The sequence below is a fragment of the Cnephaeus nilssonii genome (assembly GCF_951640355.1).
Source record: "Cnephaeus nilssonii genome assembly, chromosome: 4".
In the NCBI taxonomy this organism is placed as follows: Eukaryota; Metazoa; Chordata; class Mammalia; order Chiroptera; family Vespertilionidae; genus Cnephaeus; species Cnephaeus nilssonii.
In genome coordinates, this window is record NC_137075.1 from 84,517,463 (window position 1) to 84,533,158 (window position 15,696).

Here is a 15,696-nt window from a genome sequence, read left to right on the forward strand (position 1 = left end):
TCTTAAGACCTACACTTTGAAAACACCCTTCCCTGGGAAGCATGAACAAAAGGCAGACAATGACGCCTCAAATACGGCAGAGCGCACAAGGTGCCCAGGCCACGGTACCAGCCTGTATCTACATCACACACCAAAATGCTTTGTACCCACAGAACCCACAGACCCCTTTGCTGGTATCTGACTATGAGGAAGAGGAAGAGGAGGCAGCAGTAAAGCTAACGGAGGGAGACAAGGGGAGGCTGAGGTTTGCGTACATATGTGCATGTATATACACATTGTCGAGGAGAAGTGGCAGGAGCTATGGACGGTGCAAGCCTGGACCAGTCGGTGGCTGGACAGAGTAGGGGACAGGTGCCCCCGATGTTCTGGCCCCAACTAATTTGGGAAACAGTCTCACACTGGATGGCTCGAAGGCGAGGGATGATGGTGGGGCTTGCAGGAGGGCTGGAGCGGCTGCTGATGAGGCTCTTCCTTTTATCCATGGTGGGGGAGGCCTGGACCGTGAACTTGTGCTGGAAATCTGCTTGGAGAAAGATTAAACACACATGCATTAGCATTTCCCCACAACCAAGTTCCTCCTAGAAAACACACACTTCCTGGCAGGCTTGAGGGACAGGCCCCGTTTCCTAAGAAACTCCTTGTTCACCTGGGAAATGTTCTCTTTCAGAATCATCTCTTTCCCCACAAAAAAAGATGGCAGGATGGCAAGATGAACATACAAGGAGAAGGAAAATTCCTTATGCCAGTGAAAGTCATGAGACAGTGTTCATAAATGGACACAGGTGTAGCAATTACACATTTAGAATAGTCCTTTTTAGATCCTGAGAGTTGTGGACTATTCTAGGAAGTCTAACTTGAAATTCTCCGTTTCATATAATCTATTAGTACACACCCCTCTTCTCAGGGACCCCAGCAGGCAGACTAATGCTTCTCACCAAGTGCAGGCAGAGCAGGGGAATAAGAACGAACCCTTGGTGGGAACCTAGGGACGTGAGGGCCATGGAGCTAATGGTCCGAATTCTGATGCGTTTCAAAGGCGGTTACGGCTCGGCCTAAGCAATGGAAAACGTACAGCTCTGAACTTCTGAGTGTTACTCTCCTCATCGATCAAAGAGGTCTAATAATCACAGCTGCACGTGGACACCTAAGTCTGCCCCCTGGACTGTGATCTCCCTGAGGTGGGAACGATCGCTTCCCCGCACGCAGCAGTGTGCTGGCACATGCCGGAGGCTCAGAGGTGCTTAGGGACTGTGTCGCCTGCAAAGAAAACAAATGCACAAGGAAACCAGCAGGCAGGTCCCATGAACACATTCACTGGCTTTCACTGACTGAATTCCCTTGTCTCTGCGTACGCCTCCATCCTCGTGCTCCAGACCACCCACTACTGCTCCTACAGGGCCCTGTTCCCCGCGTTCCCTGACTTCCAATAAGCTTGCTTCCTGGGGCCTTAAGGACTCGGATTACAGTGAACTTTCTCATCTACATAAACACACACTTGAGCGTTCACCTCCCTCCGTGGGTACCGTGCCCCCCACAGGATTCTAATGCCTCGTTTGCTATTTCTTTGCATTTTCCCGAGTCTGTGCATACCACAAAGGTACCTGTACTCAGCCGACGTGTTTCTGAAAGGATAGGTGTAAATCAGGTTCTTACACGTTAGTCCTAATCTCAACTGCACGCAGTGAACTAATTATTTAAAGGAACCCTGAGACGAGTGATTTTGCAGAGGCAAGAGTTCTCTTTCTCACACATACATACTCCGGAATCTCTGTTCCCCACCATGACACGCTTCCTTCGCCAGATGTGCCTAAGGTAGGATGTGCGTACGTGAGCGGCCATGCTTCTAGCAGCCGGACCGGGCTTGCCCGTCAGGACCACCGCCAGTGTGTCTTCCCTTCACATTCTGTGCCTAGTCACCCTCACAAAGTGCCCGGGACTGGAGTAGCTTTTCAGCAGGCCAGTTCAGCCAGTTTACGGAATGGCCCATTCCAGGCCGGCTCCATGTGGAGACTTCAGGGTGCCGTGTGTCCAGCTCAGCCCCTGGCTCCCGCCCACCCCTGGCCACCCCAGCCCCTCACCCAGTGCCCACATCCCAGTGGGTCCCCGGCCACCCACCCGAAGGGAGGCTGATGCGGTTCCCATCCTTGAGCTTCAGCCGGTTCTTGCGGAACTTGCCCTTGCGTTTCTTCACCCGCGGCTTCTCCTGGCACAGCTGGTGGATGATGATGTTGAGCTCGCGGCCCAGGATGTCGATCTCCCGCTCGGCCAGCTCCTGCTCGCGGCGTCGCAGCAGCTCCTCCTGGTTCTTCTGCTGCAGCGCAGCCCGCGTCAGCTCCTCCTCCCAGGTGCGGAGCTCCTGGGGGCGGCAGGACCCAGAACCATGAGTAGGAGTGGGTGTCAGTGCAGAAAGGTGAGGCCTGAGGGCTGGAGGCTGGTGCTCAGGGTCATCTGCAGAGCGCCCCTTTAATGCCCCCTACATCCAGTCCCCAGCAGAGATGGCAGCACCATAGTTAGCTGGTAAACGAACATCTGACCACCTGGATGGTGGAGAAAGGCAAGCTCAGAACAGTCAGACTGAGGACACAGCTAGAGGAGCCAGAGGCCAAGCTATGGACTGAGAGTTCCCAGCAGTTCCTTGATTATTGATTAAGATTGCTTACGAGTTAGGGAAAAAATTCAGGGTTGGGTAGAAAATATATGTACTTACATTTTACAGATGTGATTCTACTTTAAATTTTTCCATCATGTAAAAATGTGTTTTTTTAAACCAGAGCCAACTTAACGTGCTCTACCTTAAAATGTGCCCACTCTAAATGAATCGCCCTGCCAGCACACCTAAAACATTCAAATAAAAAAAACAGCCCTAGCTGGTTTGGCTCAGTGAATAGAGTGTTGGTCTGCGGACTGAAGGGTCCCAGGTTCGATTCCAGTCAAGGGCACATACCTGGGTTGTGGGCTCAATCTCCAGTGGGAGGCATGCAGGAGGCAGCCAATCAATGATTCTCTCTCATCACTGATGTTTCTCTCTCTCCCTTCTCCCTTCCTCTCGGAAATCAATTAAAAAATATTTTAGAAACACACACAGATTTCCAGAGTGGCTGTTGCAGAGGTAGGGGAGGCATGCTCACTAGGTGAGTGAGTCAGCTGAGGCATGTGGTCGGAACGCTCCTCTTATCTTAAAGGACAGCCATTTGCTCTGGAAGGATGGCGACAGTGCAGCCAAGAGAAGAGAGAACATTTCCTGACATCTTTGCCAGGCACTTGCTCTAGAACCACTGCCACATTAGGTGGGCAGAACCCCCTTTTCCTTCTGCGTGAATTTATCAATGAACCCAGCACGGAGTCCTGGGAAGAGGTGGGAGACATGGAATCAGGAAATAGGAAAGAGAACAAAGCATGTGCATAAAATTTTAAAATATGGAATCTAAACTTTTCACACTGGATACTCCAGGCCTAGGACTGAAGGGGGTGAGGATAAGGGGAAATTTAAGAAAGCTCTCATGTCAATAACCTAGGAGAACCATGTGTACAAAGTGGAATGCTTCTTTAATAAAGAAGCCAGAGCAACACTTCTGTGGTCAAAACTTAAAATTCTCAATGACATGCTCCACTAGAAGGAGTCATTCCGGACAAAAACAAAATACTGTAGATAAGAAACTTATAGAGCTTTTAAAAAAAAGTATGAGAGCACGTATTGGGGAAGCTGAGCAGCAGGTAGAAAGCAGAAGAGAGCACAGAGACGGGAATAAAATGTTCTGGTGGGAGGAGCTTTTTATCCGACTAGTCTTCCATTCTCAAGAGAAGATAAAAATAACCATAAAAGTAATAGAATGAGAAATGAGAAGAGGATTAGCCCCTAGGAAACTGTCTGGTATATGGCAGGTGCTCAATAGTTGCTGAATAACTGCTGGGTCCATGAATGAATGAGTGAATGAGAAAGAAGAAGGAGGCAGAAGACATTTTTATAAATGCAATCCTCCTTTATGGGAACATAGACTCATCATAAGTATCTACGAGATGAGCTTGAACTTTTGAGCTTCTACTTTGATGAAATAAGCTCCAAAGAGGTCAATGGTGCACCTTCCAAATCCTTGGCTTCCCTGTGCCACGACTTAGCTTCCACCATCAGGAAAACACAAACACATGGACGAATCAGAAAAATTACTGCTGGGTGGTTGTAGTAATTTACCATGTGCTGCTAAGTGGGAAAGCTGAACAGTGCAAGCTAATACCAGCTTTTCTAAGTCCTCTCTCCTGCATGCTCTTGTCTAAGGGATGGTTTGAGGCTAAGCTCCTTCCTTTAAGGGAACCCCAACCCCAGTCCAGAGACCAAGCCAGGTCACAATACCTAGAAGCAGTAGGTTGAGCCAACCTGAAGAATAAGCTGAATCACACAGGAAGGCAAGACATTCACAGAGTACTCGCCTAGGGCACCATATACGTGGAAGAACCTCAAACATGGTAAATCCCCTTCTTGTGAAACACCTATGAGGGGTCAACCTCATAGTGTGCCAATCATATTGTCTACATACAGTAACGTAAGAGGAATCACTCCAGAGACAAAGCTCATTATTTATCTTACCCTCACTTGCCCAACTACGAGCCTTATGAGGAGAGGCATCACAGCGTGGTAGTTAAGAGCAAGGACTCTGAACAAACTGCCTGAATTGTGGCCTTGGGCAATTTACTATGGGCCTCATCTGTGATAGGGAGTTAATAGCACCAACTTCACAGGGTTGTATAACATAAGACAATTATTATCTCGTTACGTATGATTATGTAAGAATTCATATAAATAAATAACAGACCATAGCACATAGTACCTGCTCTACGAATGTTAGCTATTGTGAGAATGGGTTTGACTTTTCCTAGTAACTACTTATTGACAAAATCCAACTTTCTTTTTTTTTTTATTGGCTGGTACCCTTATAATTTCATTAATTAAAAGAAATAACTGAGAGTCAGCAATTCAGCAATCTAACAAAAGGCCAGGAACTCTGCAGTTTTTCTAGTTGGAACAGTTTCTTTTAATCGTTCTGCTCAATGGTCAGTGCAGGTCTCTCCCCATCTCCCCCTGAGATCCTTAAAGATTCGTCATCAGCTCACTCCACTCCCCTGCAAAATGCTCACTCACTTGTCAAACAGTATAAAGTTTAGGATTGCTCTGCTGAATAAAAAGAGTTCAATCTCGTTACATCAGCTCCGGAAATGATGTTGAAGTCATTTGTTTAGGGAACAATGATGATACTGGGAAGGGGATGATTTGGGAATCAGAAGACCCAGGTTGAAGTTTTTGGTTCCCCACTTATCTAGACAAGTCACTGACCCTCAGTTCTGAGAAGAAAAAGATAATGACACCTGCCCCACATGACGGTGGCAGGGGCATAAGACTCCTGGATGAAAAGGATGAAAAGGTCTTAGCAGACCTTTCAAGTGAAAGAACTGGGAAGTCATAAAGATATGTGTAATTTTAGCTACCATTATTATCATATTGCTTCCCAAATTCCCATGGTGGGGAGTGAGAAGGGAAAGAGAAATTAACCAGGTCTATATATAGACCTCCCTCCTGGCCCTCGCTGTAGCCCTTAGATTTAGTTAGGCCCCTGCAGTATAAAGCAACACAGCTGCTTTGATTAACTTTACCTGTGGGGACACTGACTGCACCAAGGGCACAGAAAGGGGACATTTACGGAATGGCCACAAAACAGGAAGATGGACCTCTACCTGGCTAAGTCTCTGAACTCCCTGGTTGCCAGCCCTTTTCAGAAAAACATGAAAAATGCCAAACAATTTCAGATCCGTAGTATTTTTAGCCCACATGCTATTTCTGATTCTGATACCAAAAGACACTGGCAAGGTGCTCTGATAACTTTTCTCAATGTCGAAGTACCCGTGCATCAAGCTAACCCCTCGACTAGTCCATTGCAAAGCCAAGACACCTTTCGAGAACCCTTTTGCATTTTCAGCTGGCCGGTGAGACACCACGTTGGTACTTGCCCAATGGTGTGCTCCCTCAGTTTGGACAATGAAGTAGATAGGCTCAAGGAGAGCTCTGGCTCCGACTCCCCCTGCTTATTCCTGCCTTATTTCCAAAAGAAGAAAAAGTCTATACCATTTCAGGTCACACCTGAGGCCTGGAGAATTCTTCCCATGCAAAGCCTGGAAGGAAAGAGCTGCCCTGTTATTGCAAACCAAGCAGGAAGGTGGTCGTGTCAGGATCTGTCCAGAGGCCCCAGCAGAGAAGGCTCACGGATCCAATGCATGACTTTATCTTTTTTCTCTTACCTTTTCTTTGGCCCTGAGTTGGTCAAACATCTCCTGAATCTCATGTTTCCAGTCATCCTGCAGGCAGTGGAAGGAGTCCTTGGGCATTTCAAAGAAACCAGACTCCTCTATGGTAGTCAGCTGGTCCAGGATATTTGTGAAGGGTGGTCGTGAATGGGGGTCGGGATTCCAGCAATCTTCACGAGCACGTGAGCAGACAAAAAGCATGAATGGACAGAGGCAAATGTTAGACTTAGGATATTATGACCTCCTTTACCAGACAACTACCTCTCACTTCTCCTTTCAGAAACAGAGACTGGGATTTAGGTCCACAAACAGGGCTTAGGAAGTAAAGCCAGGTGCCCAGCATCATAATCAAAGAGGGTGAATTTGTTAAGAAAATGCTGCACATGTGCACCCATCCAATGGTGACTATTGATTCAGCACGAGAAAGGCAAGTCCAAAGAGTTCCCTTGTGTGAAGTTCACTGCCACACTTTATCCAGTTACTCACGATTCCAGTCCTATAGTGGGTAACTACACCTTGGGCCTCAATTTTCCAAAACCCAATGAGCTACCCTCCCCCACCTCAATGGGCAATTGAGAAGGCAATGATCAACAGCACTGGAGTGGGAGTCAGGAAAAATGAATTCTTTCTACTTTTAGCTCAGCTCTTACTAATGGAGTGGCCACCCATCCACTTTGCTTTTCTCCGCTTTGGATTTCTCACAAAATTGTGGGGTTTGCCTAGATGACTTTGAGAGTTCCTTTCTTCTCAGGTGCTCTTTATTTCTAGATGTAAGACATGCAGAGGTCCTAAAATAAAAGCTGCTATACCTTCTTCTTTTGAGTTAATAATATGATGAAGAACTGGATAGCAGGCTTTAGTTACTAAGTTAAGATCTATAGTCACTGGAGAAGGACAGAAGGGACAGTTGTGACAGCAACTATCAGGGCGCTAACATCATCTTGAAGTAGCTCTTCCAACCACCTATAGGATTCCTCCTTGAGTGACTAATACTTCATCTCCTCTTTCAGTAACTGATCCTGCAGAATTGGCCAAAATCTATCAAGTGCAGATAGGAAGGTGAACTGTCTCCAGTTTTGTCTTGGCGAGGGATCACTTACCTTCCATGAGTTTGGCAAAAGGTTCTGGGCATGTAGAAGGGATGGGGAGGGCGAGTTTGTTCATGGCCACTCCATAAGCGACTGCCAAGCCATCGATCCCTCGGAAGGGCACCTCACCAGTCAGTAGCTCCCAAAGCAGCACCCCATAGCTGGGGAGAAGAAGAAGACGTGCTTACCCCAGGTGCAGCTGCACTGAAATAGTTCATTCATGCGTGCTTGCTGAGCATGCCACACGCTCTCCAGCATGTAGGGAGACTAACAAAATGGACGTCGTAACGTAATATGAAAGGGGGACCATAAGGCCTTCTGGCAGAAAGCAAAAACTCTGGAGTCAGGCACACTTGGTTTCAAAGTCTGCTCCTCAAATTCCTCACCTATAAAGGGCAAATAACACTAGCAGTCTCTCAAGACTCACGACATTAACTGAGCTCCTCTAGTGTTCAAATCAGTGCTCAAGGGCCACAGCTATTTCGTTGTTGTTATTGTTAATGTAATAAACTGGGAGAAGGGGCAGCATCCCCAAAATACATTTTTTCTGTTTTTTTAAAAAAGTTCGGCTTTAGTCATATATCTATGACTAAAATAACACACACACACACACACACACACACACACACACACTGAGTGGCCAGATTATTATGATCTCTGAATGCATAATAATCTGGCCACTCATTGTATATCCTATATAATAAAAGGCTAATATGCAAATTGTCCTCTTGACCAGGAGTTCGACCAGCAGGCAGGCCGGCCAACCGCTCATGTACCCTTCCCCTGGCCAGGTTGGCCGGACCCCACCCATGCACGAATTCATGCACCAGGCCTCTAATATATATATATATATATATACTGAGTGGCCAGATTATTATGCATTCAGATATCATAATAATCTGGCCACTCAGTGTATATATTTTAGCTTTGGAAACACAGAAAGCTGACCACTCCAAACAAACAGATTTTTTTCCCCTAAAATCTTTAAAAAGGTTTCTTTAATGCCCACTAGGTTGAATAGATTCCTACCCCCATCAGTGTGAGTCCTTAATGGACACCGCTGAGTAATTCAAAGGGGACGTTTCGCCAGGGTGGCCTGCACCACTGGAGCACAGCAGATCACCAGCTGTGAAGACGTCAGAGCTCCCTCCCTACCTTGCAAGTCGACATGAAAAATTTCTTTTCACAGGTCCTAGGAGCCAGAGAATGAGGAGTACAGAGCTCAGCGGAATAACTATTCTATGAGTTCACAATCAGAACTAGACAAAATATGGAGTGTTCAATCCTTCCAGGAATGAGTCAGGACAAGGAAATGTAAGGCCATGAACGGTTGCAACAATGGCTCTTTTCATATTTTCAACACAAACCTCAAATTTTAAAATATTCATCAGTAGTTTACAAACAACAAAAAGTCATATTAATTAAATAAAAAGAAAGAAAGAAAGAACCCAGTATCTATTTTATCGTGGTACCTGGCATGTGCAGGGTGCTATGCCATTTACAAACACCATCTTGAATCCCTACAACAAACCTGCAAGGTAAGTTTCATCGTCATTTTGCAGATGAGGAAAGCAAGCTCTAGATAGGTTGAGCAGCATATATTAAGGGCATACATGAAGTAAGTCATGGTGGACCCTGAGCCACCTTTCCATTCTTTCTCTCTAGAATGCCCTTCTACCATTTCTCTGCCTGGTAAACTCTAATCGTCTTTCAAGATCCGATTCAAATGCACCACCATTTATTCATTCATTTTAAACATCTATTAAATATTTATTATGCATCAAGCTCAATGCCACACACTAGGATACAGGATAAAAGATACAGATCTTGCCCTGGCTGGTGTGGCTCAGTTGGTTACAGTGTCGTCCCATATGCTGAAAGGTCTTGGGTTTGATTCCCGGTCAGGGCACCTACTCAGGTTGCAGGTTCAGATCCCCAGTTAGGGTGAATATGGGAGGCAAATGGGTCAATGTTTCTTTTCTCTCTCTCTCCCTTCAATAAAAACATATCCTCGGGTGAGGATTAAAAAAAAAAAAAAAAGATACAGATCTTATCCACAAAGAGATTAGTGAGAGGAAGAGAAAGAACATCAATTAGAATATGGAGAAGTGAGTCACAACAGAGATACTAAGAGAGCACAAAGGAGGGCCACCCAAACCAGACCAGGGTGGGATGGGAGATTGCTAAACCTTGAGCTAAACCTTGAATGCTGAGTGAAGGAAGAGTGAGTGCTCCAGAGACAGGGATCAGCACGTACAAGCACATGAACTTGTCTTTAAAGAAGCCCAAGTGGTCTGGCATGGCCCCAAAGAGCAACAATGTGCCAACCCATGAGCCAGGGCAGCCAGGGGGTCCCTACAGATGGACCCTCAGAGTGGTCTGGCTAGTCTCCTTAGAGAATGGCTTTACCCCGGTGACCCCTCCAAACACTTGATGTATGTATCTTGACAGGAAAAAGCCTGGTAGACAGTTCCAAAAGTCTTATCTGGACAAGGTGTTGGATTTTAGACTGAGGCTGATGGGAACAACTGGACACATTAGGAAGCCTTGCCTAGCACCTCCAGGTGTTATGCAGCCTTTGTTTGGGCAGCCACATATTGTAGTTGTTTGTTCACCAGCCTATGGGCTCCTAGAGGGCAGGGATAGTAGTGTTTAATCTGCATTCTCAGGGCCTGGCTACATAGTAGGCACTCATTTAGTGAGTGAGTTGGTGGAGGGGTGTGGGAGTGAGTGCCTGGTGAGATGGCCCTGCAGGGTGCACTGGGTACCCTAGAGTAAGCCCTGAATACCACCAAGAATTGCTCTATTACACTTCCTACCAGACCTTTAATGTGACCACCCAGACAGAGCTCATGCATGCTGGGCAGCTTTTACCAAGTGAACTCTCAGCACTGCTGATTAGATTCCTAGGTTAGAGTGACTTTCCTCTTGCTTGCCCTTGGCATTACTGCCCACCTCCACCCTGAGGAAGGAACACCCACGGTCCCAAAGAACCCCTTTCTCCCATCCAGGCAAAGACAAATGGGGTCTGAACCCTAACCACCTGGAAAGACAGTCGAGTTTCAAAGATCCAAACATGCATCCTCTTTTGTGTCCTAGCATCCCCCGGGTGATGGCTCTCACGCGGAGCCCTAGGTGACCCATGGAGAAGTCTCAGGCCACCTGGAGAAGGGAGGAGCCAGGCACCTCTCGGCTTAACAAGAGCAGCTCTGCTCAAACCTGGCTGGCTTCTTTGGGCATCAGCATTCCATTCCATTTGAAGGGCTCTACAACTAAGTGAAATGGGAGGACTACTCCCCCCAAGAAAGACTGAGACAGACTTCAGTCAAATGCCTGCTTTACCACTTACCAGCCATGTGACCTTGGAAAAGCAAGTTCATGTCTCCAGACCTGTTCCCTCATCGGTACAAAGACAGCCTCCCCTACACCTCGCAGAGCAGAGAATAACAACTGCTCCTCATCCAGAAATCACCATCTGTGGCTAGCCAACATCCGTGCTGCCCTCGGAGAGGACCTGAAGTGAGAGTGGCTGGTGGGAGCTGGGGAGAGCCCACCGTGTGTAGAGAGAGCCTTGTTGAAGGGCACCAGCCTTTTGGAAGAAGCCTTTCCGGGGATGACTCAACCAGTCCAAGTTTTCCTCTGCCAATGTTCCTGCTTATTTTTGTAACAGAAGGTGGGTGATATAAATGAAGTCTTGGTGTTCCTTTCACAGGAATAGAGTCCAAGAAAGAAATTGGAGATATACACGTTAGTTGGGTCTGAGCCCCAGGGAGAGGTGGGCAGAAGCCCACTGATTTACCTCAAGTTTAGCCTAATTTGTTGCCCTCCTGGGAGTGAAAGGAAAGGTCAAGAGATCCTTCCAAGACCATGTACAAGCAGCCTGGAAGTACGGTACCCACTAAAACACGGCCTGGGAGCCCCTCCCCCACAGAGAACCGCCAGCTCCCACAGCGCTGCCCTCAGGGAACTCAGCGGGTGTCATTCATTAGCCACCTCCAGAGGTGTGGTAACCTTCCCCTGTTGGGTATGGTCAAAGGTGGGCAAGGGGTGTTTTATTTTTTTCAACTTGAAGAAAAGCATCTGAGTGGATAGCAACCCTTCCCAACCAAAGGCACAGTAATTCTGCACCTGAACTGGACCAAGGACTGTTTTTCTTCTTAACCTGTGTTATCTCTAAATTAGAGATAACCTGTTTATTAGGGATAACTGTCAACTCAGGGGTCCATGCCCTAAAAGGTGAGGTGCCGCCTGAATGGGCTCTTGCACTTGGTAATCAGCTGTGACCCTACATTCAGGAACCTCACTGACTTGTTTACTAATCTTTGGCAAAAACAACTGAACTTACAATATGTGAAAACATTTTGTAAATTGTGAAGTAGCATACAATTCTTCTTGTGGTTAGCTGGATCCTCATTCAAAATGATGACATATTTACTAACGTATTTATGTAACATATACATTGATATTTTTATTGGCAAAAAATATTTATTTATTTTTATTTTTTTAAAATATATTTTATTGACTTTTTACAAAGAGGAAGGGAGAGGGATAGAGAGTTAGAAACATCGATGGGAGAGAAACATCGATCAGCTGCCTCCTGCACACCCCCTACTGGGGATGTGCCCGCAACCAAGGTACATGCCCTTAACTGGAATCGAACCTGGGACCTTTCAGTCCGCAGGCTGACGCTCTATCCACTGAGCCAAACTGATTTCGGCAATATTTATTGATATGCTCATGCAATATTATATTTTAAAAGTAGCTTAAAAACATAATAATCCCATTTTAAGGGCTGGGTGGATGAGCATGTAAACAGGAATGAGTATACCAAAATATTAATATAGGTTATCTTTAGAAGTAAGTTGTGGGTGATTTTCTTTTTCTTTTTTCTTTGTTTATCCATATTTTCTACTTTTTTTCCTATAGTGAACCCATTTTACTACTGTAACTTTAGAAACTTACAATGATCAATAAAATGCCTCCATTTCACCCCACACATGAGATAAACGATGCACAGCATTCAGTATAGAGCCTGGCCCGTAAGCATTCGTAGGCGGTAAATACTGCTACCAGTGTATGTGTGCTGTATGAATAGCAATGGGCACATGTTTTCTTCTGGTAAAGATTCAAGATCATTTAGAGCCACTTAGATGAGCAGGCTTGAGAAGAAAGAGATAAAAGGCTCATTTAATGGGTTTAATAGATTGTGTCCTAGAAAGAAATACTGAAGCAATGGAAGAAGCTAAGGAAGCTAGAAAGAAACAGGGTGAATTATGTTTTCAAACCACATTCATCAGCCACGCTGAGTCAGGAGGCTTGAGCCCTGGGAACGATCCTAATCCCGAGACCCACTGGCAGAGCAGACCATGAGACAAATTCCAAGACACCTCAGCCAAAGTGCAGTTGATTTGAAGTTTACCTCCAAGCTACTCCCTTCAGGTAGTAGAATCACATCATCAGATGCCTCTCACCAGAGGCTCCTCAAGCCTGCTTTCAGGATGTGTGGTTTCAGGGCAAGACCTGGAGGTTAGTCTTGGAACGAGGACACTTGGGGTAAAAGCTGAAAGGTTCTGCCTTGTTCCTTCCGTGATGGACAGAGCCCTGCAATGGCCTTGCCCTTCCTTGCCTGGATTTCTATCACTATGAGGAGACCTGACATTAGGCATCTGGGTTTGCCCTTCCCACTAAGAATGTACCTGGTATCCAGAGGCAACTCTGCCCAAATCATTGCAGCAACAGAAATCTTGGGAATGTGTGACAATTAATCCTGAATGATTTCAGGGCCAGGCTGGGAGAAGAGGCTAGCAGGGATGTAGAAAGTAGAAAACAATCATGCTACTGAGAAGTCATGTTGTCCCGTGAAGAAAGTTAAGATGAAGTTGAGTGTGGCAAGTGGTTGATTGTCCCCCGGAATCCATTCTCTCCTTCTTCCATAGTAAGAGTTTTAGCTGGGCACATGGTTGTCCAGCCTACATTTGTCTGTCTGTCTCCCTTGGAGCCAGGTGTGCATACATAACCTAGAGTAGGCAATGGAGGTGTGCACAGAGGAGATGTGCACTTCTTCTGGGTCATCTCCAAATTAAAGACAAACTGCTGGCCATGGATAAGCTCTCGTTACCCTTCTCTGCAGATTGTAATGCAGAAGCAACAGTCAACTCAGATGGAACCATTCAGACAGCACTGAGAGACCCGAAAGAACCTGGGTTCCTGAACCATCTCACAGGGCACAACTGCCCCACCAGCCTGGTCCAACCAGACTACTCCTTAAAAGAAATACATGTCTAGCAGCACAATTTACCATAGCTAGGATTTGGAAACAGCCTAAGTGCTCATTAGCAGATGAGTGGATTATAAAACTGTGGTACATCTACACAATGGAATACTATGCTGCTGTAAAAAAGAACTCTTACCATTTGCAACAGCATGGATGGGCCTAGAGAGCATTATGCTAAGCGAAATAAGCCAGTCAGAGAAAGATAAATATCTTGGCGGTTCCTCAAAAAGTTAAACATAGAATTACCACGTGACTCAGCAATTTCACTCCTCAGTATATGCCCAAGAGAACTGATAACATATGTTCACACAAAAACTTGTACACAGATGTCCACAGCAGCACTGAGCCAAGAAGTGGAAACAAACCAAATGTCCATCAACTGATGAATAATGGATACACAAATTGTGGTATATCCATAAATGGAATATTATTCAGCTATAAAAGGAATGAAGTTCTGACGCATGCTAACACATGGATACACCTTGAAAACATTATGCTAAATGAAAGACGCCAGTCACAAAAGACCATACATTATATGATCCCATTTGTATGACATGTCCAGAATAGCCCCCTAGAGACAGAAAGTAAGTTCATGGTTGCCGGGGCAGATTAGAAAATGACTGCTAATGGGTATCAGGTTTCTTTTTGGGGTAATAAAAATATTCTGAAAATAGATAGTGGTTACTGTAGGTTGAATGGTGGCCCTAAAAAGCTATGTCCATGTCTTCATACCCAGAAGCCTTATTGGGAACACAATCTCCCCTAGAGTCTCTGGAGGGGGTGCCCTACTGACACAAATTGTAGACTTCTGGTCCCCAAGCTATAAATTTCTATGGTTTTAAGCCACCAGGTTTGTGGTAATTCGTTATAGCGATCCTAGGAAACTAATAACAACAGTGACTGGTATCAAACTTTGTAAATTTACTAAAAACCACTGTCATGCTTTTTTAAAGGGTAAATGTGGATATCTCAATAACGCTGTTATTAAAAATACACACACATACATACAAACACATAAGCTCACTTTACAATACATCAGGAAGCAACAACTTCACAGACTGAGGTACAACGATAACCTACAGTCCTTTCTTTTGCGTACCAAGGTGATGCTACAGTCTCACGGCCACGGGCTGCATGCTCTGCAGATGCTCATCCTCCCATCAGTGGGGACAAGAGTTTTAGACCCATATGTTCACACAAAAACTTGTATTCCTCTTAAAAGGAATACAAAAGTGACCCCGTGGGCTGATATTTATTAGGCAGATGGCTGGTCCAATCTGTGACTATGCATTTCTGGGCACATGCTTGGACCTGTCTTTTCCTACTCCTATATCCACATCAACAGATGGACTAAAAAGGTTAAGCGGATAACTGCAAAGGATAACATCCAGCCACCAAGAAAAAAGAGACAGCACAGTGAATACTTATGGTCCCAGGAGCTTATAGTGAGGACAAGTCCAGCAGTAAGAGCCACTGTTGCTGAGCAAGCCAGGGCGACCCTGGTGAAGGTCTCCAGGAGTGACTGAGTGCCCTCACCCCCCTACAGTACACACTGCCCCTGATCTTCCCTAGGGAGCAATCACCGACAGAGAGGGGCCTGCACAGATGTGCACTTGCCACAGCACTGGAGGGTCTTCTGGCAGATGAAGGCATTGGAAACTGTCCCCTGGCAACTCGGGAATTAGTGTAGATTGCTCTGAAGGGGTCACTTAGACCTACTTGGGGTTCCTGGGAGTCTATGCAACCTCAATTCTCCAAGTCCCGAAGCGTGTGTGCAGCCAAAACAGACCTGAGGGACACTGGCCCCGCCCCCTACACCTTACCTCCACACATCGCTGCCTTTGGAAAACATGGAGGCACGAATGACTTCGGGGGCCATCCAAGCATATGTCCCTGCCGCGCTCATCTTGGTGGTTCGGTGCCATTCCCGAGCCAGGCCGAAGTCGGTGATCTTCAGAATCTTGTTGCTGAGGTCTCCATTCTCCACCTTCTGGAGGATCAGTACTGGGCAAGGAAAGGAATACAAAGAAACCAGAGAGTCTG

The 15,696-nt window shown here is 46.1% G+C and overlaps 1 protein-coding gene across 1 annotated transcript in view; it reads right to left on the minus strand.

Annotated features, from left to right (window-relative positions):
• MAP3K9 (mitogen-activated protein kinase kinase kinase 9) overlaps positions 1-15,696 on the minus strand; it is an 82,880-nt gene that overhangs the window by 18,157 nt on the left and 49,027 nt on the right. The window contains exons 3-7 of the mRNA XM_079769217.1: positions 15,477-15,657; positions 7,392-7,540; positions 6,286-6,461; positions 2,116-2,356; positions 398-520 (exon numbers count right to left, since the gene is read on the minus strand). Coding sequence (XP_079625343.1) covers positions 398-520; positions 2,116-2,356; positions 6,286-6,461; positions 7,392-7,540; positions 15,477-15,657 — 870 coding nt within the window. The remainder of the gene's footprint in view (positions 1-397; positions 521-2,115; positions 2,357-6,285; positions 6,462-7,391; positions 7,541-15,476; positions 15,658-15,696) is intronic.